Here is a 27999-nt window from a genome sequence, read left to right on the forward strand (position 1 = left end):
TTTTAAAATAATCAATTACAAATGGAACCAGATACCCTTATGAGTCGAAGGACAGCGTTCTTTAAAAAGCAAAGATCTCATGCCTAGATAAGTTCCAGCTGCAGCCATTCCTTGTTCAAAAAGACATCGTTCAAAGTTTGTGCCAGTTCCTTCCTCTGAAATGTGTTGGTAAGACTCCCATCCAATTACAACCCAGATCGGACTTTGCTTAGCTTCCATGATCAGGTGAGATCTAGCACAAAATAGGAATTATAGGAGCCTGCAAGCCACAGAAACCCATTGGGTGACCTCAAGCAAGTCAGACGCTCTCAGTCCCAAAAAATCCCGAGATAGGTTTGCCTTTGGATCGTAAACAAGAAAAATAAAAACACAGACACAATTTATTCTTAAATTGATTTATTGTAACCCCAATGTTAAATCATTAGATTTTTTCAAAACCTATGTATTGAAAATAAGAAAGCTGACTTCTCATGACCGAGGAGATTGCTGACCCCATTGCCAGCTCATGTCAGATTTCAGAACAGGATTTGTCTTGTTAACTGCCACAGGGGTCATTACTATCACCATTTTCTCTTTAAAAAACCCTCTTTTGAGGCCAGGCTTTCCCTGAACTTCCAAAGCAGTAAGTCTGAATTAACCGATCGGATGTAAAATGAGCTCATTCTGTTCAGAATTCAGTTTTACATTCAAGCCGTTGCAGTACTATAGCAACCCCCTGTGGTCAGCAACGTATTTCCAAAAGGGAACAAAATGGTTCTACAAAACAGAAAATGAAGTTTGTAAAATAGCATTTTGGGTTGTGATTAAGCCAACTGCTCTGAAAGATCAGGCTTCAGATCAGTAAATAATATCTATCTATAGTTCCAACTACTGTATATATAAATATGTATGCGTGATAACAAATGTTTTGCTGACATTTTGAGGTGAAAGTTCTGACACGGTTTTCTGGGCAAGGCAAAAATGGTTTGTTTGGTCATATGCATTATGGATGGACAATATGGCACAGGTGATGATGTTGGATTACAATTCCCATCAACCCCAGGCCAATGCTGACAGGACCCCAATCTCCCCTTCTGAGACATCAGATGCAACCCCTTAAACTAAATTAGCTGGAAACTTTTATCACAGGTCAATACTGCAGTTGCCCCAATGCATTTCCCTCCATTCGTGATGGCTGCTTGCAGATAGAAAACATTAGGCCCCCAAATCCTTTCAATGTCTACATCCATAATTCCTTGCCATTGGCTTCATTGGGTGAGACTTGGGTTTTCAAAATGTCTCATGGACCAGAGAATATTCTCTTACCTATTGGTCAGTGGTTCCCAACCTTTTTTTGACCAGGACCAACTCTCCAATCTTAGTACCAAAAGGGTTATGAATCAGTTTTTGGTCATCTTTAGATTCGGTTTGGTTATTTGGGGAGCTGATCCAAAAAATTGCATTGGATAGACTACATCAGTTCTAGTTTCTGATACAAAACATATGCCACCCAGTAGTTGCCATCTGCTTGCCCCCAGAAATCCGTATTTAATAATCTAGATCTGATGGGGTCTATCCAATGTAATGGTCAGCTCTGCGGAAAGGAATGGAAATAAAATTAATAAAATAAATAAAGAGGAAGGATGTTTACGGACCGGATTTTTGCTCTCGTGGCCCACTGCTGGGTCACAGCCCACAGGTTGAGAACCACAGCTATAGGTAAACAAGGCAGCAAGTGAAAGGACTAGGGTAAGAAAGGGAAAAAGGAACCAGTTTTAAGATTGGCATGTTGCGAAGATCACTTTGGATAGTACCGGTTGCATCCTGGCATTTCTAAATTGCTCCCTCTATAGCTGGGTTGCCAAATGCCACATGCAGAAAGCAGAACGTCACATGGGGGATGGAAACATATACTTCAGGTGCTTCTTGAGGCATGTGTTTGCTTGTGTCATTTTCAGAGCACTTTATGTTCTAGTCATGATAGGCAAGGGGAAGAGCACCAAAGCTCAAGAGCCTGGAAGCCTGCCTCATTGAAGGCTGAAAGAGCATGTGGGAGACACTTGCCATGGGGGTAACAAATACGCTGTTTCGTGATGGCTCCTTACAAGTTATACGAGACCTCTCCTTGTGCTGAAACTCAGTTGGAATCAGATGTGGCACCGTAACAGCAGAATGGATTTATCACCCCATGGAAACAAATCCATTTGGCACTTAATGGCTAAAACTCAAAAACACAATCATTTTATGGTTCTCGGGTATGCATTGCTTTGATCCAAGCCACATCCTGATTCAAAGCAAGGCTTATGACTGAAGTTTTGAAATGAGAACTTTCTGTCTCACCTATGAGGCACAAGATTTGCTCTCCACTATCTTAAATGTCCGTTGGTGCAGAGAATCTCCTCATCGGGCATGTAGAGTAAGTCTCCACAAAATTCTCTACCACGAAGGGTAAAACTAACTTGTGCTAAACTTTCACATCCCGTCCAGGGTGAAAATGAGGAACTTGTGTCATCCTGCCACCTGGGAAGGAAACGTTTTTACCACACGTCAGGAAATACAATGGAAAAGTATTATCTTGTGTACACACCAACGCATAGCAATTCAAGAAAACAAAGAAAAGGTCAGTGTAAGACATATTTGCTGTTCATCTGGATTATCAGAGTGTACAACAAGACAAAAAATGCTTCCCAGAAGCTTGTGTTAGCTAGATAAGGCACTTCTACTTCTTGTTAAGAAAGCCAATGGAGGTCAGATTAGCACCTGGAGCAAGAGATGGAAAAGAATACAGTAGGCCCTTCACGTTTGCAAGGGTTAAGGGCAAACTTTTAAAAACACACTGTAATTTCCACCTGTGAAACAACCTCTGTAGGAATCTCTATGTCTTCCAGGGCAATTCCAGTGGGAGATGATCACTGAGTCATTTTGGAGGTCCTAGAACAGGCATGAGCAAACTTCGGCTCTCCGTGTGTTTTGGACTTCAACTCCCATAATTCCTAACAGCCTATCGGCTGTTAGGAATTGTGGGAGTTGAAGCCCAAAACACCCAGAGGACCGAAGTTTGCCCATGCCTGTCCTAAAAAGAACATATTGATCAAATGAAGGGATAATCAAATCTACAGAAGTTAAACTCACAAATGCGGAGAGCTAACTGTATTTGTTTCCTGAAAAAGTCTGACTTTCACTTATCTGCTTAGTCAGGGATGAGGAACATCTATGTAGTTGAACCCTAACTTCTATCATTTCCTTCCAGCATGGCTAGTGGCCAGATATAGCATAATCAAAAACTTCTGGACGCCTGCAGGTTCATTACTTCTGCAGAAAGCTATCCTTCTAAAGGACACTTGATTATGGGTTGTTGTGTGTTTTCCAGGCTGTATGTCCATGTTCCAGAAGCATTCTCTCCTGGCGTTTTGCCCACATCTATGGCAGGCATCCTCAGAGGTTGTGAGGTATATACCTCACAACCTCTGCAGATGCCTGCCATAGATGTGGGCAAAACGTCAGGAGTGAATGCTTCTGGAACATGGACATACATCCCGGAAAAAAACACAACAACCCTGCGATTCTGGCTATGAAAGCCTTTGATGACACTTGATTATCTTTGGAAGAGATCAAATAACAGTGTTGGGCAACTGGTGGAAAATGCTACTAAAGATGTGTGTAGGTGTATCCATGGCAAAGTATGCTGGAAAAAGAAAACAATGGCACAAAAATGAGCCAGCACCTCCAGATCTCCAGAGGGTGATTGTAGCTAAATGCAGATAGGATTTCAACACAGAGAATGTGCAACTTGACTCAAGCACTCTCTTGACTGCATTTGAAACTGATGAACTTCCATGGCAGAAAGGCACCACATCCGCCAAAACAAACAAAACTGAATGCAACGTAGGAGGACTGTGCTACCAAGGCAGATGCTCGATAAAAATAAATCTTATGATTTCGATGAGCCCACCCTTTCTTCTAAAAATGGCTACCTGTGGGTCACAAAGGCTAAGGCTGCTATAAAAGATTTTGTTTTGTGTAAAGACAACTTGATCCTCCCAAGGAAGGTAATGTGCCTGTTAAAATCAGTTGTACGTGTTCATCTTTTCAAGAAGTGGTGTTCCCACCCAACTGCTCGCTGACAGATAAAGAACAAGCTCTTCACAAAAGCTACAAGTGCTACACAGTGATTTGTGTGATTGCTCTCATTACAGGAGTGCCGTTTTGCATTGCTAACAGCATATTTCACGGCAGTTTTGTCCTGACTCATGATATACAGTAGAGTCTTGCTTATCCAAGCCTCTGGATAATCCAAGCCATTTTTGTCGTCAATGTTTTCAATATATCATGATATTCTCATGCTAAATTCGTAAATACAGTAATTACAACATAATATTACTGCATATTGAACTACTTTTTCTGTCAAATTTGTTGTGTAACATGGTGTTTTGGTGCTTAATTTGTAAAATCATAACCTAATTTGATGTTTAATAGGCTTTTCCTTAATCTCTCCTTATTATCCAAGATATTCGCTTATCCAAGCTTCTGCTGGCCCGTTTAGCTTGGATAGTGAGACTCTACTGTACCTCTATACCAGAAATGGCTACTTGCAGCCTTCAAGATGTTGTTGAACTGCAACCCTATCCAGTCAATAGTGAGGCAGGGTGGCTACTGAAATTCAATAACTGTAGGGTTATATGTTGATACCCCACCCTTACTTACTCCTAAGCATTTCAGGGAAAAGGGTTCACTAAACCTTCTCAGCACACTTGGTTTTTATATATGGGTGTGTTTACTTCCAAACAGTCAAAGAAGCAATATCCACCTTGCAGATGTCACCCAATGTGCTCTGTTTCCTTTTCACTCTTCAACAGTAAATTGCTCTTCAAATTAATTTTGGATGATCATTGAACCTGACACTAGAAAACATCCCCACGTGTCTGACTAGATTGGGTTCCACCACAAATGCCTGCTCCCCCTTCTGATGCAGTAGTGAGTATAGGGCGGTATCTTTGGCAAAGCCTTGGCGGCATTGTAGGTTATGAAAGTATTCCAAGACACGGTAGGCAGACGGGATCGAGAACAGCATGGCAGGAGTGCAGCACTCGGTCGCAGGCACAATACTGTAGAACGAAGGGGCCAAGCGGCGAAGCTCCAAAAAATAATGCCGACCCACTAGCTCTACCAGCAGCATGCTATAAAAGGCAAAAAATAGCAAGATGGGCCAACTCAGACTAGAGCGCCTGGATGCCCTAGTGTACAGAAACCCCAGCAGTGGGCCGCAAAACATGCCTATTCCAAGCCACTCAAGGATTCTCATGGGCTCCGGGTTGAGATAATGCTGTAGTCGCTCAGGATGGTAGAGTTTCACATAAAGGGCATCCTGGAGGTGCGACTTAGAGAGCCGTGTTTGCAACAAGTGATGCAACACTGGAAAGAAATCTTCCTCCGGGACAGCATCGTCCTCCACCAGAAGAATATGATCTGGATTGTAGTGATCAAGTGATTTCACAAGGCAATAGATGTAATCCCGCTTCTCCTTTTCAAAGCGGTTCACTGGAGGCTCTGGAGGTTCTTCACTGTAGCGTTTCACTACAGAAAAGAACCTGGCAAGTAAGTTGGCATCCATGTGGCTGTCAGGATCAGTGTCCACATTGCAGATTAAGATTTTGTGGTACTGGCAGGGGGGCCCACATTCCTGGAGAAGGCGGTGGAAGCGGGATGCCACCTGCAGCACGTAGTGGAACTCAAGGTTCCTCTGCACTGTGATGATGGTGATCAGCAGCACCTGGGGTGGCAAAGTCCCACCAACCAATGTCTTTGGCATATTGGAGATCTGCAGCTGCTGAAAGTAACGGAGGGCCTTCATACCCTCTTCTTGGTTCTTCTGGATAAAATCTTGACTCATGGGGTTCAAGTACCAGCGTCGCACATAAAAGTAAGAATGGAGGAGCTGCTGGCAAGTTAGCGGAGCTAGCACGCCAAATGTGGCAATTGTCAAGGCCAGGAAATGCATCCATGGGTTGGACCAACGGCAGAACTTCCCCCAAGGCAGCAATCCTTGTGGGAACATGGCTAAGAACGTGCAGTGGGTGGCAACCTATAAGCTCAAGCCCCGAGTATTTCATTCAGCCTATCATTGTTTTCTGAAGCAATGTTCCTTGTAGCTACTCATTAGATTTGATTCTGCAAAGAAAGGAAAACACATAAATTATTACCAAAATTCTCAAAACAAATACTGTTTTTGCAATCTTTAAACTACTACCACATCCTCTAATTCACTGGTTTTCAACCTTAATAATGCCGCAACCCCTTTATACAGTTCCTTATGTTGTGGTGACCCGCCAAAATTATTTTTATTGCTACTTCATAACTGTAATTTTGCTACTGTTATGAATTGTAATGCAAATATCTGATATGCAGGATATTTGGCACAAATACCCAATACGCCCAAATCTGAATACGGAGGGGGGGTTGATTTTGTCATTTGGGAGTTGTAATTGATAGGATTTATAGTTCACCTACAATCAAAGAGCATTCTGAACTCCACCAATGATGGAATTGAACCAAACTTGGCATACAGAATTTCCATGACCAACAGGAAATATTGGAAGGGTTTGGTGGATCTTGAGTTTTGGAGTTGTAGTTCACCTACATCCAGAAAGCATTGTGGACTCAAACAATGATGGATCTGGACCAAACTTGACACAAAACACTCAATATGCCCAAATGTGATCACTGGTGGAGTTTGGGGAAAATAGATTTTGACATTTGGGAGTTGTAGTTGCTGGGATTTATAGTTCACCTACAATCAAAGAAGCCCTTGAATTCCACCAACAATAGAATTGGGCCAAACTTCCCACACAGAACCCCCATAACCAAAAGAAAATACTGATCTTCGGCAACCCCTCTGAACCCCTCTTGCGACCCCCACAGGGGTCCCCACCCACAGGTTGAGAAACGCTACTCTAATTGCATAGAGACAAATCTCTTTGGAAGGCGATCAGGTGTAGGAACACCATATGTTACAGGTGATAAATGTACATATGAAAGCTAACATAGTGTAGTAATGTGAGCATTGGACTAAGACCCCTGGAGACCAGGATTTGGGGCCGGGCTGTGGCACAGGCTGTTGAGCAGCTATAATAAATCACTCTGACCATGAGGTCATGAGTTCGAGGCCAGCCTGTGGTGGGGTGAGCACCCATCAAATTTAAAAAAAATAAAAAATAGCCCCTGCTCGTTGCTGACCTAGCAACCCGAAAGATAGTTGCATCTATCAAGTAGGAAATAAGGTGCCACTTATAAAAAAGTGGGGAGGCAAGTTTAACTAATTTACGACCTGGAATGAGGAAGTGCCATCAGAGTGGATGATGAAGCAGCTGCTCCCCCCTGTGGCCAGAATTGAACATCCCCTCAGAAGAAGGTTAAATTGCCTCTGTGTCTGTCTGTCTCGGTCTCTGTTTGATGTGTTTATGGGCATTGAATGTTTGCCCTATGTGTGTATAATGTGATCCGCCCTGAGTCCCCTTCGGGGTGAGAAGGGCGGAATATAAATACTGTAAATAAATAAATAAAATAAATTTCCTACTTGGACATGGAAACTAACTGGGTGATCTTGGATAACTCACACACACTCCGTTCCAGACAACCTTGTGATAGGTTCACTTTAGAGTCAGAAATAACTTGAAGGCACACAACAATTGAACAAGTTGACATATGCAAATATCATCTCCAATTGCCCCTGCTTTCTGGAAATCACAGAGCTCTTGGAAGAATCTTCTGTGCGGGGGAGAACATGATTAAAGAGAGAACAGATAGATATGGAGCAGAGCTGCCTGTTAAAACAGGCATGGCTCAATGTGCCAATTCAGGTTTTTCAAGTTGGAGATGTAGCAATACGCAGTGTGTTAGAGGTGATACCATACATTGCAAAGAAAAGGAGATCTGGAGGAACAGGTACTTTTTAAGCAGCCCCATGTCTTTCCACATTGAGTTTGTATATTCTGTGTGCACGTGAAGGCAAAATCATTTTCCAAATGAAAATTCTGGATTGAAAGCCTTCAGTGCCTTGAAGCAACTAAAATACTGAGAACCATAACATGTTAAGAACATGTTAACACAGAGAAAGAATGACACATTATTACTTGTGAATGATTCAGTGCATCATTTCCAGTAAATTTGGTCTGTCTTCAGTAAAATCAGATTAGGGTCCAAGACATTGGTCGACATTTACATTGAACAAGTGAGGCCCGTAACAAAATGTTGGCAAGTGCAGTCTTCTTTCCGGATATATATTTCCTAGGGAAAGAGCAAAATATGTATGGTCCTAGCAGGTAAGAATCTTTCTCTCCAAATTAAAATTTCCATTTCATTGCAGTAACTTAAACTTCAGTTGATTATTTAGAAATACATTTTAGACATCCAAAAAAAAAAAAAAAAGGCAGAAGAAGAAGCAAACAGAAAGTTCTAGGTATGATTCTAGGTATCACACTCTCCTGGACATGCCCTTTGCTATTATAATTTATTTGGTAGCCTTTTGGAATGACTGGATTCTGCATCTCGCTCTCCACAATACTGTACAAGAAATTTGGGGACTGAAGAAAATGTTCATGGAGGTGCAGGATTCTTGAGATGTCAATACTCACATTTCACCTCTCTCCCAAAGATACAATCCTACTTCTGTCCTTGGTATTTTGCCATTTTCCAGACATTTCATAGGAAATGAGCATGATTAGTATTTATTCCCAAGCTCCTTTTCCTCAACTATTATTTAATATGTCAGCAAACTCTGGACTCCTTCTTGCGCATAAGAAAACTAAAAACACAGGATCCAGTCATTCCAAAAGGTTACTAAATAAATTATAATACTAAAGAGAATCCATGAAATTTTCCCTTGCTTTTACTTTAGTAGCCTGGTGACAAGTATTTTAACCATCATTTAAAAAAAAAAGGTTTTTTCATGTATTTGTTTTTTCATTCAAGATGAGTCTACAGGGAAAAATTTCCTAAAACATTAAAATACTCCCAAATGTCAAGGTCTATTTTCCCCAAAAATGGAAAACTGTGTGTGTGCATTTTTCGAGAGAGAGGGCCAACACCTTCATGAGCTTCTACAGCAGTGGTTCTCAACCTGGGGTCCCCAGATGTTTTTGGCTTTCAACTCCCAGAAATCCTAACAGCTGGTAAACTGGCTAGGATTTCTGTGAGTTGTAGGCTGAAAATATCTGGGGACTCCAGGTAGAGAATCACTGTACTATAGGGAACAGTGAATCTCCAAAAGTTTATGAACTACTATTGTCTTTATTCCATGTTGTTGTGGTGTGGCATCAAGTCATTTCTGATTCATAGTGACTCTAGGGGAAACCTATTATGGGATTTCCTTGCAAAATTTCTTCAGAGCAGGTTTAACACTGACCTTCCAGAGTCTGAGTGTGACTTGCTCAAGGTCACCCAGTAGGTTTCTATGGCTGAGCAAGGATTCAAACCCTGGTTTCTATAGTTGAAGTCCAATTCTCAAACAACTACGCCATACTGACTCTCCATTATCCCATTTTATTAAAATAAATCTTGTTCACTCACTTTGATTTTCCTATCCATCTATTTACTCAGTTCAGCAAATCAGAAATTAAAGGAAGCAAAAATGTATATATATTATTTTGGTCTTTCAGCTGATGGACCTTACACTTAATCAGGGCGATCCCAGACTAGATTGTTTTTCTGCACTACCTTTATCTAGTTAATTTTCAGTTGGAGGAAACTCTGCTTGTCCTGGAAATTGATGAAGGAAAGATAATATTGGTTAACAAAGTAGAAATATGAAAGTATAATCAGAAGATGTTTTAGCTTCTACATTCTTTGGCTCCTCTGACACAGGGTAAATGGTAACCAAAATAGAACACAGGAGATGGAATATTCCAAAGTGTTTCGTTTTCAGTTGGTGGCTGATCTTAGTCTTACTCTTCAGGATGAAGCCTGAAGACACAAAAGGAGACCCCGTTGGGGCAATTGGTGCTGGCAGGACTGCAGACCGACAGGTCAGTGGTTTGAATCTGGAGAGGGCAGGTGAGTTCCCTCTGACAGCTCCAGCTTCCCATGTGGGGACAAGAGAAAAGCCTTCCACAAGGATGGTAAAACATCAAACATCCAGACGTCCTCTGAGCAACGTCCTTGCAGATGGCCAATTCTCTCACACCAGAAATGACTTGCAGTTTCTCAAGTCATTCCTGACAAACAAACAAAATCACAAAAAGGAAGCTAATTGTTTGCTATTTAATTTGTTTTTATTACATTTTGACTGACAAAGATAGGGAATGTGCTTGTGGGAGTTTGGTGTCAAGATTTGAATCCACACTTGGCCAGGAAAACCAATCGGGTGACTTTTTTTTAAAATTCGTGTCAGGAGCAACCTGAGTTGCTTCTAGAGTGAGAATTGGCCATCTGGAAGGACGTTACGCAGGGGACTCCCAGATGTTTTGATGTTTTACCATCCTCATGGGAGGCTTCTCTCATGTCACCACATGGAGCTGGAGCTGATAGAGGGAGCTCATCCGCGCTCTCCCCAGGTGGGATTCGAACCTGGCAGCCTTCAGGTCAGCAACCCAACCTTCAAGTCACAAGGCTTTTATCCCCTAGGCCACCGGAGGCTATGGGCATGTCTCATTCTTTCAGCCCCAGAGGAAGGCAATGGCAAATCTCATCTGAACAAATCTTCCCAAAATACTACCTTGATAGGGTCATTTTAGGGTCATTGTAAGTTGGGAGTTGAAGGCCATGTACAACCTTGTGAAATGGATAAATAGATTATTTTTATTAGGCAAAAGTCATTACAATAGTCTTAATAAGTGTTGGGAATTAATAATGGTTTTTGAGGGATTATTGGTTTGAATCACCAATAGCAGGATTTGAGGAATACTAGGGTTAAATAATAAAGCCTGTTCTTGGGATTATTTGGGGTGTTGATTCAGAAAATTGTACTGCATCAGCTTTAGTTTCTTAAGAGAATTTTCATGGTTTTCTATAGGCAAGCAGATGACAATTAGTATATGGCATATGTCCTGTATCTCAAAAACTAAACCTGATAGGGGAGAACTGGTGCTGGTTTTGGAATCAGGAGGTCAAATTTACTCAGAAACAAGTCTAATACTCGAAGCACCAAAATATGTGTTATAATATGCAGAAATGTATTTAAAATATATTCTAGTCCATCTTTTTTTTTGGAATCATAGAATAATAGAGTTGGAAGAGACCACATAGGCCATCTAGTCCAGCCCTTTGGCATGTAGAAAAAGCAAAACCAAAGTAAACCCGACAGACGGCCATCCAGCCTCTGCTTAAAAGTTTCCAAGGAAGTCGTTTCCACCACACTTTGAGGCAGAGAGTTCCACTGTTGAACAGCTTGTACAGTCAGGAAGTTCTTCCTAACATTCAGGTGGAATCTCCTTTCCTGTAATATGAAGCCATTGCTCTGAGTCTTAGTTTCAAAGGCAGCAGAAAACAAACCTGCTCCCTCTTCTTCATAACACCCTTTCACATATTTATACATGGCTATCATGCCTCCTCTCGACCTTCTCGAGAGTTGTGGGAGAGTTTCTGCGGCCTCCTGAGGCCCAGGGGCTCCCCTATGACTTGGCAGCCAGGTGCAGCGATTTCGCGCACCATTTTGCAGGCAAAGTTGCTCAGATACGCCGTGACTTGGACTCCAGTTTAATTGTAGTTCCAGCGGAGGTAACCGAGGTACCTGTCTGTTCGATCTTGTGGGATTCTTTCCGGCTTGTTCTTCCTGATGACGTGAAGGGGATTCTTGGGTCTGTGAGGGCGACCACTTGCGCTCTGGATCCTTGTCCCTCTTGGCTGGTTAAGCTGGCCAAAGAGGGGCTGTTGGATTGGTTTGTGACTATAATTAATGCCTCTTTGTGCCAGGGGTCAGTTCCATCCTGCTTTAAGCAGGCGGTAGTAAAACCGCTACTTAAAAAGTCCTCGTTAGACCCATCCGTATGTAACAACTACAGACCAATTTCCAACCTCCCATTTTTGGGCAAGGTTCTGGAGCGGGTGGTTGCCTCGCAGCTCCAGGGGTTCCTCGATGACACTGATTTTCTGGACCGCTCGCAGTCTGGCTTCAGGCCTGGGCACAGTACCGAGACGGCTTTGGTCGCCTTGGTGGATGACCTCCGCAGGGAACTGGACAGGGGGAGTGTGACCCTGCTGGTTCTCCTGGACATCTCAGCGGCTTTCGATACCATCGACCATGGTATCCTTCTGGGACGGCTGTCTGGGATGGGGCTTGGTGGCACTGTTTTGCAGTGGCTCCGGTCCTTCCTGGAGGGCCGTTCCCAGATGGTGAAGCTGGGGGACACCTGCTCGGACCCCTGGCCTTTGACCTGTGGGGTCCCGCAAGGGTCTATTCTTTCCCCCATGCTTTTCAACATCTACATGAAACCGCTGGGAGAGGTCATCCGGAGTTTTGGAGGGCGTTGCCATCTCTACGCAGATGACACGCAAATCCACTACTCGTTCCCATCTGACTCCAAGGAAGCCCCTCGGATGCTGAACCAGTGCCTGGCCGCTGTGGCGGACTGGATGAGGAGGAACAAGCTGAGGATCAATCCCGACAAGACAGAGGCCCTCCTGGTCAGTCGCTCGTCGGATCGGGGTATTGGGTGGCAACCTGTGCTGGACGGGGTTGCACTCCCCCTGAAATCACAGGTCCGCAGTTTGGGGGTCCTCCTGGATTCAGCGTTGACGCTTGAGGCTCAGGTGTCGGCGGTGGCCGGGAGGGCTTTTGCACAACTCAAACTTGTGCGCCAACTGCGACCATACCTCGTGAAGTCTGACTTGACCACGGTGGTGCACGCCTTAGTTACCTCTAGACTGGACTACTGTAATGCACTCTACGTGGGGCTTCCCTTGAAGACGGCCCGGAAATTACAACTAGTCCAACGCTCGGCGGCCAGATTAATAACGGGAGCGAGTTTCAGGGAGAGATCTACTCCCTTGTTTAAGGAGCTCCACTGGCTGCCGTTCATTTTCCGGTCCCAATTCAAGGTGCAGACCATCATTTATAAAGCCCTAAACGGTTTGGGACCCGCCTACCTTCGTGACCGCATCTCCTACTATAAACCTGCCCGAGCCCTTCGTTCATCTGGGGAGGCCCTCCTGTCTCCACTGCCTTTATCACAGGCCCGCCTTGTGGGAACAAGGGAGAGGGCCTTTTCTGCTGTGGCCCCCCGTTTGTGGAACTCACTGCCCATTGAGATCAGGCTAGCCCCCACTCTTTTAGCCTTTAGGAAAGTTTTAAAAACATGGCTCTTCCGGTGTGCTTTCAGAGAGTAATTGTATATACCTCCTGTGTTTCTCTCCCCAACATGTATTCTGTAGACCCTGTTCCCATGGTTTTATTCTTATCTCTTCTTACCCCGAGTTTTTAACCTTGTGTCCATGCGGCCCGCCCTTGTTATGTTATGCTACGTTCTGCTTTTTTGTTCTGTATTGTGTAGTGTTATTGTTGCATTGTTTAATTGCATTCTGATATGTTGTTTTTATATTTTGTCTATTGTATTGTCTTGGGCATGGCCCCATGTGAGCCGCCCCGAGTCCCCGTTGGGGAGATGGTGGCGGGGTATAAATAAAGTTTTATTATTATTATTATTATTCTCTTCTGCAGGCTAAACATACCCAGTTCTTTAAGACGCTCCTCATAAGGCATAGTCTACAGACCTTTGATCATTTGAGTTTCCCTCCTCTGGACACCTTCCAGCTTGTCAATATCTCTTTTGAACTGTGGTGCCCAGAACTAGACATGGTATTCCAGGTGAGGTCCAACCAAAGCAGAATAGAGAGGCACCATGATTTCTCTCAATCTAGTTCCTATACTCTTTTGATGCATCCCAAAATCCTATTGGATTTTTGATCTGCTGCATCACACTGTTGGCTCATGATCAACTTGTTGTCCACAAAGACTCCAAGATCTTTCTCACATGGACTTTTGTCGAGCCAGGCATCATCCATTTTGTATCTTTGCATTTCATTTTTTTCTGCCTAAGTGTAGTATCTTACATTTCTCCTTGCTGAAATTCATTTTGTTAGTTTTGGCCAGTCAGCTCTCTAATCTGTTAAGATCATTTTGAATTCTGATCCTGTCCTCTGGAGTGTTAGCTATCCCTCCTAATTTGGTGTCATCTGCAAACTTGATAAGCACACGCTCTCTAAACCTTCATCCAAGTCATTAATAAAGATGTTAAACAGAAGTCATCTGTCTTCCCATTTTCTTTTTCTTTTAGTATATTATAGAATCATAGAGTTGGAAGAGGCCTCATGGGCCATCCAGTCCAACCCCCTGCCAAGAAGCAGGAAATCGTATTCAAAGCACCTCCAACAGACGGCCATCCAGCTTCTGCTTAAAAGCCTCCAAAGAAGGAGCAGAGAGTTCCACTGCTGAACAGCTCTCACAGTGAGGAAGTTCTTCCTAATGTTCAGGTGGAATCTCCTTTCCATTATACTAGTATAGTTGTAGTCTTGGTATAGGTTGTTTTTCTTCTTTATAGTTTGACCTTATGTGTTGTTTTAGATTACATTAAAAATTGATTAATGCAATAGGTTGAAAGACATGCAAGAAGATTACCATATATAGGAAGATATGGACTTTACCCATACTATGCGTGCGTACTGTTTACCCAGAAATAAAAGTTAAGCAACTTCTCTTTGCAATCTATTTCTACATTGTACACACATTTATCATAAAGATAGCCCCACTGAAGACCAGGAATAACTTTTAAATAAACAGCTAAGTGTATCACTGTGAACTACTTGGAGGCAAAGACCACATTCTATCCCTTTCTAATTTTAATGTTTAATTCTTCACTCCACCTTCTGAGAAAAAGATTTGGTCACCTTAAAAGGCAGAGATCTTTGGGGATTAAAGGTAGTTTATACAGGTGAAGTTGGGCAAAGGAGAAGAGGGGTATATATAAATACCAGCAGATCTCCCTCCCCTGCTCCCTTCACTTTGGACAGCTGTTATTTTAAGAACAGAGGCATTTCTGGACTGAGATGATGGTCACCAGAGGTCAAAATAAGATATTTTGAGGGGGAAAACATCAATTCTCATAAGCAGTCAACTGATTAAAATTCCATGAGCGGCTTACAGGAATTAAATCCAACAGAACTCCAGTAAAACAAAGTCAAAGATGTAACACTGCTATAAAAGAATCAAAAATTAATTTAAAACAGAACAGGAGAGGCTCCTTCTTCCATATGTGGCAAATTTCTAAGCAAGCAAAAAGCAATTGGCCTAGGATTTCTTGCTCCAAGAAAAAAAGGTACATTTTGTAATGCTTTTACAGGACATTATGAATAAAGGACTAGTTAGTAAATATGGATTGTGTTGTTGAAGGCTTTCATGGCAGGAATCACTGTGTTGCTGTGAGTTTTCCGGGCTGTATGGCCATGTTCCAGAAGCATTATCTCCTGATATTTCACCCACATCTATGGCAGGCATCCTCACAACCTCTAAGGTTGCCTGTCATAGATGTGGGTGAAATGTCAGCAGAGAATGCTTCTGGAACATGGCCATACAGCCCGGAAAACTCACAGCAAGCCAGTAAAAATGGATTACTTCTTCAATAAATGATGGTGGCAGCAAGAAAATGGACTGAAGCCTCAACAACTGAAACATGTATTGTTAAATACTCCCAAATAAATATATATTTTAAGTAATAAGTCAACTGATTGAGGATTTTTTTTTAAAAAAAGTTTGAAAACCGTTAATGGATTTTTGAGCTATAAGAAGTCTAATGATTCAATCACGGGTGGTTCACTAATAATTCTAGTAGGATTATTTATTAGGAACTGTAATGGTAGAATAATAGTTTTCTGTCATTGTAGTTTGAATTGGAGGGTGTCTGAGCCTTTTGTATTTTAGTTTTCAGTGCTTAGGTAAGTTCATCTTCGGAGTTCTTGGTGCATTAATACTGTAGAATTAATGCAATTTGACACCATTAACTACCATGGCTCAATGCTATAAAATCATGGGATTTGTAGTTTTACAAAGTTTTTAGCCTTCTCTGCCAAACCAGGCTGGTGCCTCATCAAACTACAACTCCATTGAGCCATGGCAGTTAAAGTGAGATCAAACTGCATTAATTCTACAATGCAGATGCAACCTTAAGTTTAGAGTTTTGATACTGTGTTTTAGTTTGGCTTCAGTTGGAGCATGCAATTCTAGAAGTTGTAGTTTTGCAAGGTCTTTAACCTTTTCTGCCAAAGAGTGCAAGCACCTCATCGAATTACCACTCAGCTGATTCCACAGCATTGAGTCATGGCAGTTAAAGTGGTGTCAAATTGCATTAATTTTACAGTCGAGATGCACCCTTGGAAGTTACTTCTGGACTACAGTTTCATCCAGGAGATCTGAAGTACAGATGTCCAAAATGTAAATGTTCCAAGCTTTTATTAGGCAGCAAACTCCCTGTAGGAAGCAGCACAAAGGAATCCACCAACAGTGGAAACAAAACACACCCTGATGCCGAGAAGAGTCAAAACTGTTGGATTCATTTTGATCCAACCGAGTGTGCCTTACAGTGGCTCTAAATATAGCCAGCTCTAAATATAGATGAAAAAGGAATACACTCCCCCAAACAAAGAAAGCAAGAAGTTGTGTATATAAAAAGGCAAAAATCCCACTCTTAAAAGGCAGTTTGGGGGGGGGGGGGGACTTAACATTGTATTTGCCTGGAAGGGACTTTGCCTCCATCTATTATCCTGGGGAGAGTCAATAAAGGTTGATGATCCTGTATTCAGAAAATACTCCAAAATACTCCATATGGGTGGCTGAGAGTGTGACACATTTGTTTTCTGATGGTTCGGTGTACACAAAACCTTGCTCCATGTACAAAATTATTAAAACTAATTTGTTAAAAATCGCTTTCACGCTATATATGTACAGTATATGGATTTCACCTTTAGACATGAGTTCTATCTCCAAGATAATTTGTCTAGTTATCATTATCATTATATAATGATTATGAATGCATTATTATTGTTATTCTTACTATATTATAACTTGTGAATCTATACAGAATTTAAACAATTCCAAAGACTTCTGATCCCAAGTATTTCAGATAAAGGATGCTCAACCTATGGGTGCATCCAAACTGTAGAAGTAATGCATGTTGAAAGCACTTTCGCTGCCATAGCTCAAAAATATTACTGAAACCAGGAAGTTGTAGTTAAACCTTCTCTGCCAAAGAATGCTGGTGTCTCTAGAAAACACAACTTTCAGGATGTCATAGCATTGAGTCAAGACAGCTAAAGTGGGGTCAAACTGCATTCCGTATGTTGTTTAAGTGCAGTTTATTATCCAGTCTCTACAGTCACCTATGGACCCACTGCCAAGATCCTATACTTGGAAGGCAATCATACTTGGTCATGAGTGATAGCCTATGATGAGTACAGTATATTAACTTTCACGCCATATCCCTCCTCTCCAAACTACATCTATTAATTACGACCCTCTCCTTTAATTTGAAAAAATCTCTCCTCCCCCAGCCTATCTATTGACACACACACACACAGAGAGAGAGAGAGAATTCTGGTGTCTCATCAAACTACAAATCCCAAGATTCAATACATATACATGTGTGTGCATGTGCATTGAACTTTGGAATATATCATTTGGTGAGGCACGAGAACTTTTTTTGGCAGAAAAGGCAAAAGACCTTGCATAACTACAACTCCCATGATTCCATAACACTTCCGAGTCATAGCAGTGAAAGGATGATCAAACTGCATTATCTCTAAAGTGTGGATATGTAGTGGAACCCCCAAAGGGGTTTTAGAGCTGGTGGAGGAAGGACTCGCCAAGAATCACAAACTCCCAAGTAGGAGAGAAAAGTCTCAATATTTATTCACAGAGGTGAGCAGTCTGCAAGTACAAAGGTTTTGGCTCCCTTTTATACATCACTATAAACAATTCTGAGAAACCTTACCACACTTTCCTAACAAGTAAAAGCTCTACTTCTCCATTTTCTACTTATGTCTATGCATCCTGTTGTATGAACTAGGTATGCTTTGTCTACGAGCCCAAACCACAGACCAAAGCACTGGCAGCTTGCGTCATTTCCTCTCTGGTTATTTTTAAAAAACTTTGGCCCCGTCAGATGCACCCATGGATTCTGCTATGTTTTTTAAAACTCTACATACGTTCGTTATGTATCTAATAGTAATATATTTGTAAAGCCATTCGTATCATATTTGACATTATATAAGCTCTAAATTCTTTTCCGGCCACAACACTTCACGCTCTGCTTGCTGTGAGCTGAATGCTCTTTTATAACTATTATATTAAATATATATATAGAGAGAGAAAGCATTCAGCTCACAACAAGCAAAGCATGAAGTGTTGTGTCCGGAAAAGAATGAGATTAGGAGGCAAAGATCCAGAGCTCAATCTTTAAAGGTTTATTTACAAAAATAATAACTACATTTCTTAATAGCGAAGAACTGGGTCTGCGCTACTCCATCTCTCTAGGGTTCAAAAGAGGAAAAAAAATCTACAAGCACTACATCTCCCCTGACACAGAGAGATCTCAACACTAAGACATAAAAATTAGTAATCTGAAACAAAGGCATGTACCTGCAAAGTATCAATTTTACACAACCAATCAGAATAAGAGCAGAAAGAGAGACAGAGAGAACAAATACAGTAGAGTCTCACTTGTCCAACATAAACAGGCCAGCAGAACGTTGGATAAGTGAAAATGTTGGATAATAAGGAGGGATTAAGGAAAAACCTACTAAATGTCAAATTACGTTACGATTTTACAAATTAAGCACCAAGACATCATGTTTTATAAGTTTGCCATTTGTTTGGGAGCATGGCTGCAGTTGTGTTGTTGGGCGTATTGGCCCGCTGCACATTGCTGCCTAGAGAAATAATACAGAACATATTGGATAATACAGAACGTTGGATGAGTGAAGGTTGGATAAGCGAGACTTTACTGTACATTCCAACTGTCATTCAGGGGTTGGGGGGAGGGATTCCCTCAGCCTGTTCTAAAGCTAACTCTTCCTCATTGAGGACTGCAGACTTGGGCAGTGTGGGGTTGAATTCCAACAATATGTCTATATTATATAAATTATATTAGATATAATATTGTATTTCATATCTGGAGCCTCCGGTGGTGCAGTGTGTTAAAGCTCTGAGCTGCTGAACTTGCAGACCGAAAGGTCGCAGGTTTGAATCTGGAGAGCGGAGTGAGCACCCGCTGTTAGCTCCAGCTTCTACCAACCTAGCAGTTTGAAAACATGCTGGCGGGAAAGTAACGGCGCTCCATGCATATATAATCACATATATGTATATATTATTTATATTTTATATATACAGTGAAGTCTCACTTATCCAACGTTCTGGATTATCCAATGCATTTTTGTAGTCAATGTTTTCAATATATCATGATATTTTGGTGCTAAATTCGTAAATACAGTAATTACTACATAGGATTAATATATAATTAACTACTTTTTCTGTCAAATTTGTTGTATAACATGATGTTTTGGTGCTTAATTTGTAAAATCCTAACCTAATTTGATGTTTAATAGGCTTTTCCTTAATCCCTCCTTATTATCCAAGATATTCGCTTATCCAAGCTTCTGCCGGCCCATTTATATTGGATAGGTGAGACTCTACTGTATATATATACACACACACACAAGATGCATCCATGGGCAGATATATTAGATATAATATTGTATTTCATACACACAAACAAAATGCACCCATGTACTAGCTTTTTTAAAATTCTCTTTCTCTATATATATAAAACGTATATAACAATAATACACTTTTTTAAAAACACACACATATGTATGTTTTGATATTAAACATAATAAAACCATATACAGTAGAGTCTCGCTTATCCAACATTCACTTATCCAACGTTCTGGATTATCCAACACATTTTTGTAGTCAATGTTTTCAATATATCATGATATTTTGGTGCTAAATTCATAAATACAGTAATTACTACATAGCATTAATGTGTAATGAACTACTTTTTCTTTCAAATTTGTTGTATAACATGATGTTTTGGTGCTTAATTTGCAAAATCATAATCTATTTTGATGTTTAATAGACTTTTTCTTAATCTCTCCTTATTATCCAACATATTCACTTATCCAACATAAACGGGCCAGCAGAATGTTGGATAAGTGAGACTCTACTGTATACAGTATATATAAATATGATCACATATATGTATATATTATTTATATTATATTATATATATACACGCACACTTTAGGGAAGACTTTGGCACAACATAATCCATATTACTGAATTGAATTTTAAAAAGTAAATAAATACAAACTCTTCCCTGACCCCCGGGTCACAGGAAGGCAACGACGATAAAGGGAACACATTGGGCATCAAAAAGCAACAACTGGGGGGAGTCTGCCTTGGGTATGGCCAGAAACGGCCCTGCTCTGGGCCCCTTGGCCTCCTCAAAGGGAGCTGGCTCTGTCTTCTCTCTCCCTTCGGGGGCGGAGAGGGGTCCAAGGGGAAGGCAGCTCTGCTCACCTGCAGGGATCCCTCGCAATCCGAAGCCAGCGGGGCCGCCTAAGTCTCCTCTTCCCTTGGCGAAGAAGGCGCCTCTCCTCTGGCGCCGGCTCTGCGGCTTGGCCTTTCCACGCCAAGTGGAGAAAGAGGGCTTGCTCAGCCTCCCTGCCGGGAGCCTCCTTACCTCCCTCCCTTTCGCCGCCAGGAGCAGCAGCAGCAGCAGCAGCCAGGCAGAAAGAGGAGGAGGAGGAGGAATTACAGGGGAGGAGGGCCAGGCATTATGACGAGGGGCAGAGAAAGACACACACACACAGAGAGTCCAGTGTGAGATTGAATTCCAATGGTGACAGAGGCAGCTGAGTGCTTGGAAATCCCCCAGGATCCAGGCATAGGGTTGCATTCAAGTAGAGGCATTTGCTGGTCCTTGGCAGCCCCTCTCTGCATTCAAATTTGAGGTGGGATTTCAATGGCACCAGATGCAGCCAAGTATCTGCAAGTTCCCTCTGGATCCAGGTACAGTAGAGTCTCACTTATCCAACATAAACAGGCCGGCAGAATGTTGGATAAGCGAATATGTTGGATAATAAGGAGGCATTAAGGAAAAGCCTATTAAACATCAAATTAGGTTATGATTTTACAAATGAAGCACCAAAACATCATGTTAGACAACAAATTTGGCAGAAAAAGTAGTTCAATACGCAGTAATGCTATGTAGTAATTACTGTATTTATGAATTTAGCACCAAAATATCAAGATATAGTGAAAACATTGACTACAAAAATGTGTTGGATAATCCAGAATGTTGGATAAGCGAATGTTGGATAAGTGAGACTCTACTGTATTTATTTATTTACAGTACAGTACAATCTCACTTATCCAACATTCACTTATCCAATGTTCTGGATTATCCAACGCATTTTTGTAGTCAATGTTTTCAATACAGTAGTGTCTCACTTATCCAACATTCGCTTATCCAACGTTCTGGATTATCCAACACATTTTTGTAGTCAATGTTTTCAATACAGTAGAGTCTCACTTATCCAACATTCGCTTATCCAGCGTTCTGGATTATCCAACACATTTTTGTAGTCAATGTTTTCAATACAGTAGTCTCACTTATCCAACATTCGGTTATCCAACGTTCTGGATTATCCAACGCATTTTTGTAGTCAATGTTTTCAATACAGTAGAGTCTCACTTATCCAACTTTCGCTTATCCAACATTCTGGATTATCCAGCGCATTTTTGTAGTCAATGTTTTCAATACATCATGATATTTTGGTGCTAAATTCGTAAATACAGTAATTACTACATAGCATTACTGCGTATTGAACTACTTTTTCTGTCAAATTTGTTGTATAACATGATGTTTTGGCGCTTAATTTGTAAAATCATAACCTAATTTGATGTTTAATAGGCCTTTCCTTAATCCCTCCTTATTATCCAACATATTCGCTTATCCAACATTCTGCCAGCCCGTTTATGTTGGATAAGTGAGATTCTACTGTATTTATATTCCGCCCTTCTCACCCCGAAGGGGACTCAGGGCGGATCACATTGCACACATATAAGGCAAACATTCAATGCCATATAACAGAACAGAGACAGACAGAGGCAATTTAAACCTTCTCCAGCTTCCTGAGGGTATGCTTGATTCCGGCCACAGGGGGAGCAGCTGCTTCATCATCCACTGCGACGGCCACTTCCTCATTCCAAGGGCGGCTGGATGATTTTTATGGTGTCGTAAATTAGCCTCCCCACATATAGGTAAAGGTAAAGGTTTTCCCCTGACGTTAAGTTCAGTCATGTCTGACTCTGGGGGTTGGTGCTCATCTCCATTTCTAAGCCGAAGAGCCGGCGTTGTCCGTAGATACCGCCAAAGTCATGTGGCCGGCATGACTGCATGGAGCGCCGTTGCCTTCCCCCCGGAGCGGTACCTATTGATCTACTCACATTGGCATGTTTTCGAACTGCTAGGTTGGCAGAAGCTGGAGCTAACAGCGGCCCTCACTCCACTCTCTGGATTTGAACTTGCGACCTTTCGGTCTGCAAATTCAGCAGCTCAGTGCTTTAACACACTTTGCCACCGGGGCTCCTCACCCCACATATAAGTGGTACCTAAATTTCCTACTTGATAGATGCAACTATCTTTCGGGTTGCTTAGGTCAGCAATGAGCAGGGGCTATATTTTATTTTTTTAATTGTCGGGTGCTCACCCCAACACGGGCTGGCCTCGAACTCATGACCTCTTGGTCAGAGTGATTTATTGCAGCTGGCTGCTAACCAGCCTGTGCCACAGCCCGGCCCCTATTGAATCCCAGAATCATAGACACAGTCAATGACATTAGATACAACTCGATATTTGGAAGTCCCTCTAGATCCAGGTATAAAACTGAATCCTATATTTCTAGACACAGTAAATGGTATTAGATGCAACTTGATATTTGGGAATTCCTCTGGATCCAGACAAAAGATTCAATCCCAGAATCCTAGACACAATCAATGGCATTAGATGCAACCTGATATTTGGAAGTCCCCCTGGATCCAGGCATAAGGTTGCATTCAAGTGGCATTTGCTGCACCCTTAGATCCTTGGCAGTCCCTCTGCATTCAAGGGTGAGGTGGGATTGCAATGGCACCAGAAGGCAACCAAGGTAAGTATTTGAAAGTCCCTCTGGATCCAGGCATAAGATTAACTTCTAGGATCCTAGACACAACCAATGATATTAGATGCAACTTGATATTTGGAAGTGCTGGAATTCAACCCCATATTGCCCAAGTCTGCAGTCCTCAATGAGGAACAGTTAGTTTAGGAATAAGCTGAGGGATTCTCCCCCCCCCCCACTCCTGAATGACAGCTGAAATGTATCTGTTTGTTCTCTCTGTCTCTTTCTGCTCTCCTTCTGATTGTTTATATAGAATAGATTCTTTTCAGCTGCCTGCCTTTGTTTCAGACTTCTGGTTTTTACATCTTAGTATTGAAACCTCTCTGCTTCTGTGTGTCAGGAGAAATGTAGTGCTTGGAGAATTTTCCTTCTTTGTTGAACCCCAAAAGAGATGGTGTTAGAGGGTAGCTTAGACTCAGTTCTTTACTGTTAAGAAATTTAGTTTATTATTTTTTATAAATAAACCTTTTGTAACTTTAAAGATTGAACTCTGCATCTTTGTCTCCTAAGCTCTAAATTCTCCAGCCACACTTCATGCTCTGCTTGCTGTGAGCTGAATGCTCAACTAAAAGTATCCTATTTGTATTTTTGAATGCTCTGCTATTTTTGGTACTTTTCCCTAACAGGAAGTCCCTCTGGATCCAGGCATAAGATTGAATCCCAGAATCTTGGACACAGTCATTGGCATTAGGTGCAACTTGATATTTGGAAGTCTCTCTGGATCCAGGTGTAGCAGAAACAGCTCAGACTCCATGGGTCTAGGAGGGGAGACGCTACGGAAGAAAACAAGCTCCCAAGAGCAAAGAGAAACGTCTTTCATTCACGGATGTGAAGAGGCTGACAGCTTGTATGTGCCGAAATTCTTTAGATATACTCTATCGACTGGCTGGCTGATTACATACACTTTCTTAACTTTCTACAAAGACAGAAAGTGCTTGTTTACGAGGCCAAAAGCACTGCGTACTTCTCTCTAGTCAGGGAGGGATACATTTTTAAACTTTGGTTCCTTCACAGGTATAAGATTGAATCCCAGAATCCTAGACACTTCCATTTCTTTTAAGTCCTTTGTTATAGTTACTCCCAGATATTTTAATTTATTATTGATTCTAATTCCCATATTACCTTGTTCTGTAAAGTCTCTTCTTTCTTTGTACAATTAAATAACATCATTTCTGATTTATTCCAATTTACTTGTAAACCCGTTTCCCCCCCCCCCAAAAAATATCTCTAAATGATCCTTTATCCTAATCATTTTACCAACCATATTTTAAATAAATAATATTTTGTAATCAGCAAATAAGCCTACCTTCTGCCTTTCCTTTATTCCTACCTCTTATAAATTCTTATCTTTCCTAATGGCATTTGCAAATAATTCTATCACCATAGCAAACAAAATTGGTGATAGCGGGCAGCCTTGCAGTCTAACCTTTCAATCCAAAGTCAGTTCCAAATACTTAGTTGCACTTAAGTGCCATTTAAATTCACATTTAAGCTCATTCTTGAATTCAAAGTAATTTCCAAATGCCTAATGACATCTTATGCCCAATCTTACACTTGAATCCACTTGATACCTAGTTGTACCACATGACATTTAAATTTCGATTAAACTTTACATTTAATTCCAGAGTCACTTCCAAAATTATCAGGTTCTCTCTCAAGCCAATTACATTAAATTTCCTTTTGTAAGTGATTTTTATTAGAAAAAGACAGAACATAATAGAAAATCAATAGTTATACAAACAAGCAAGATGTTGTGACATAAAATACTAAAACTGGGCAGCAATATTCTACCTGCTTCTGCTAACTACAAACCTACATCAGAACACAAACAGAAAACAAATACATTTCCACAGTTCTACATTTGGTAACACTCTTTTAATTCAGAAATCCTAAAATCGATAAATGCTCCCATCATTGTTGAGATAAATAAGTTCCAGTCTTTCCTGAAGTTGGTCAATGATTTCTCCTTAATCAGCACAGTTGGTTTGTCCATCTCAGCTAGTTCACAAATATTTATCAACCATTCTTTGTTGTATGTTGGAATAACTGTAACTGGTATCTTCAGTTTCCAAGCATAGACAAAACTTGCTGCACTTACCATATATTGTAATTATTTTCCTTTTTTAAAAAAATGGTTGCCCGGCATTCCCAGCAAATAAACTCTGATGGCATCATAAATGTAACCTTAACAATTTCTGCCAGCATCACATCTACTTGAATATTGGACTCTACTTGTGTCCAGTATTTCAGGGCCTTTCTGTAAGCCCACCATTTATTTCACACTTGGGTCCAAAGTCATTTCCAAATGCGTAGTTGCATCTGAAAGCTAATATACTGATTTAAGCATTAGATTAGGACTTGATTTCCCACTCGGCCAAGAAAACCCATTGGCTGACCCTTGGGTAGGTCACACACACTTAGCCTCAGAGGAAGGCAATGACAAACCCCTCTGAAGAAATCTTGCCCTCAAAAACTCTGTTAATATGTTTCTTTATGGTTACAGTGTATAGGAAACAACTCAAAGGCATACAACAACAATGCCAGGAGAGGGCAGGCCCGGACCCCAGAAGGGGAGACAGCCTCCCCTTGCCCCACAAACAGGGACCCCTAAGTCACTTTTGCCCAGGAGGGAGCCTGAGAGTGCCCTGCAGGGTTTACCTGTGCCTGCCGTGGAGGACAACCTAGGTAGGGCCAGGCCCAGGCCCCAGGTAAGGATACAGATGCGGAAGCAGGGAGCGCTCTGGAGTCTCCTGGTGAGGAGGGAGGCAAAAGGGGTGCTCTCCAGCTTAGCCTGGCCCCCCCTCCTGCCCTGGAGGCCCCTTTTTGTCAGGCAACCCTTTCTACTACCGGAACTCTGAGAGACACTTTCTGCCTGACATCTGCCTACCCCTTGCTGCTCCTGGCCCTCCCTGGACCTGACCCACTAGTCCTGCCTGGCACTACAGTTGAATGTAGCAAGCAATCTGAAAAAACCTAAAGCACAGTTATAACTTTCATAGCAGCAGCATTTGGTGCTTTCCTTGCGGCTACTTTAAACAGCCTCACCGCCCACCACCTGGCCACCGGAACATCTGCATGGAGTGCTTCCACAGTCCCTGCAGCCTTGCCATGCGGCTACTTTAAATGGCCTCACTGCCCAGCCACCGGAACATCTGCGTGGGATGTCTCCACGGCTTCTTTAACACCTTGCCTGCTGCTTGTTACCTGCTGCCTGCTGCTTTTGGCCACTTTTTTTTCTATCAGCCCACTTTGGTTGGATTGAATGTATGTTAAGCTGTTTTATTGTACAGTAGAGTTCCGGTTATCCGAGTTCCAGTTAACCGACACTCCGTATTATTCGAGGCGCCGCCGGGGCTTGGCAAGGAGGGAAGTGAGGCCTGAGAGGGAGCCACCGCCGCCACCGCCGCTGCGCTCATGGCTGCCTCTGCCTCCCCCTGTGCCGCCACCACCTCCTTTGCATCTTCCTGGGGCAGCCAGGGAAAGAGGGAGAGAAAAGTCCTCCTCCCTCTCCCACTCCTTCTCTTGAGTTCCTCCCTGGAACAGCCCAAGGAAGGGAGCGCTGCTGAGCCAAAGGGAGATCGAGAGAAGGAGAGGGAGAGGGAGGAGGAAGCGCCCCGTGAGCGTTGCTAGGCAGCAGCACTCACGGGGCACTTCCCTGAGCTGAGTGCTCGTCATAGGGATGAGCCACGTCCCCTGGCAACCACTTGCCCCCTTGGGAAGTGCCCCGTGAGCATTACTAGGCAGCAGCACTCACAGGGTGCTTTCCTGGCCAAGCGCTCACGGTAGGGACGAGCCCCATCCCTCAGCAAGCACCCGCCCCTTGGGAAGCACCCCTTGAGCGTTACTAGGCAGCAGCGCTCAAAGGGTGCTTCCCTGAGCCGGATTGCCGGGAGGGATAATAGGGCCTCCCTATTATCTGTCGGGAGCCCCGGTGGCGAAGTGTGTTAAAGCGCTGAGCTGCTGAACTTGCGAACCAAAAGGTCCCAGGTTCAAATCCCAGGAGCGAAATGAGCCCCCGCTGTTAGCCCTAGCTCCTGCCAACCTACCAGTTTGAAAATATGCAAATGTGGGTAGATCAATAGGTACCGCTCCAGCGGGAAGGTAACGGCGCTCCATGCAGTCATGTTGGCCACATGAGCTGAAGATGTCTATGGACAACACCGGCTCTTCGGCTTAGAAATGGAGATGAGCACCAACCCCCAGAGTCGGTCACGACTGGACCTAACACCAGGGGAAACCTTTACCTTTACCTATTATCCGTCAGTTCCGGTTATTCGACATTCAGCCCGCTTGTTTATGTCGAATAACCGGAACTCTACTGTACTTATATTTTAACTGTTTAATTTGAGATATTTTATTTATTATTGTAAGAGTAACTGCGGCATTGATAACTGATCTTAATGTTTATATATTTATGCTTTATTTTATGTTCCGGCATTGAATGTTTGCCGTATATATGTTGTGCTCGTCCCTGAGTCCTCTTCAGGATGAGAAGGGTGGAATATAAATGCTTTAAATAAATAAATGCTTTAAGATGGCACAGGACCTCTTGTTTCCACTGGAACACATTAACGTGGTTACCTCCTTGCTTGATTAGTAATGCTCTCATTTTAAAAAATAGTACATATTGTAATGTTGACTTTGGTGTGTGTTGTTTTACTTCAGTCTATAAAATGTCTGTTAAAAATTGCATACCTGGTTAATTAAGCCACAATCCAACAAAATCTTTTTTGAGTCCTGTCTCCAATGTTGCTAGGAGTACTGTGCTGTCGCACCCAAGCTGCTTTAAATGTTTTTATTGGACTATTGGATTATGAC

At 42.2% G+C, this 27999-nt stretch overlaps 1 protein-coding gene and 1 long non-coding RNA gene across 7 annotated transcripts; one reads left to right on the forward strand and one right to left on the reverse strand.

Moving 5' to 3' along the window:
- Positions 1–379: 379 nt before the first annotated feature.
- Positions 380–27971, reverse strand: pgap4 (post-GPI attachment to proteins GalNAc transferase 4). Of its 6 annotated transcripts, none has more exons than XM_062971864.1 (3): positions 20537–20662; positions 8198–8262; positions 380–6147 (listed from the first exon to the last, which is right to left on the reverse strand). In XM_062971864.1, the coding sequence occupies exon 3, from the start codon at positions 6032–6034 to the stop codon at positions 4847–4849; it is 1188 nt and encodes a 395-aa protein (XP_062827934.1). In that variant the 5' UTR covers positions 6035–6147; positions 8198–8262; positions 20537–20662; the 3' UTR covers positions 380–4846. The 6 variants fall into 6 exon arrangements, with proteins under 6 accessions (XP_062827934.1, XP_062827933.1, XP_008101661.2 ...); XM_062971863.1 differs by lacking the exon at positions 20537–20662 and adding an exon at positions 9691–9911; XM_008103454.3 differs by lacking the exon at positions 20537–20662 and adding an exon at positions 9691–9911 and having other exon boundaries at positions 8109–8262.
- Positions 20727–27719, forward strand: LOC103277678 (uncharacterized). Its single transcript, XR_010003376.1, has 2 exons — positions 20727–21028; positions 23808–27719. It is a non-coding gene; the product is annotated as an uncharacterized LOC103277678 (long non-coding RNA).
- Positions 27972–27999: the final 28 nt, after the last annotated feature.

The sequence above is a fragment of the Anolis carolinensis genome, chromosome 2 (assembly GCF_035594765.1).
Source record: "Anolis carolinensis isolate JA03-04 chromosome 2, rAnoCar3.1.pri, whole genome shotgun sequence".
NCBI classification, from domain to species: domain Eukaryota; kingdom Metazoa; phylum Chordata; class Lepidosauria; order Squamata; family Dactyloidae; genus Anolis; species Anolis carolinensis.

Coding starts and splice junctions, on each gene's coding strand:
- pgap4 (XM_062971861.1), bottom strand. CDS start 6,034: ATGTTCCCACAAGGATTGCTGCCTTGGGGGAAGTTCTGCCGTTGGTCC.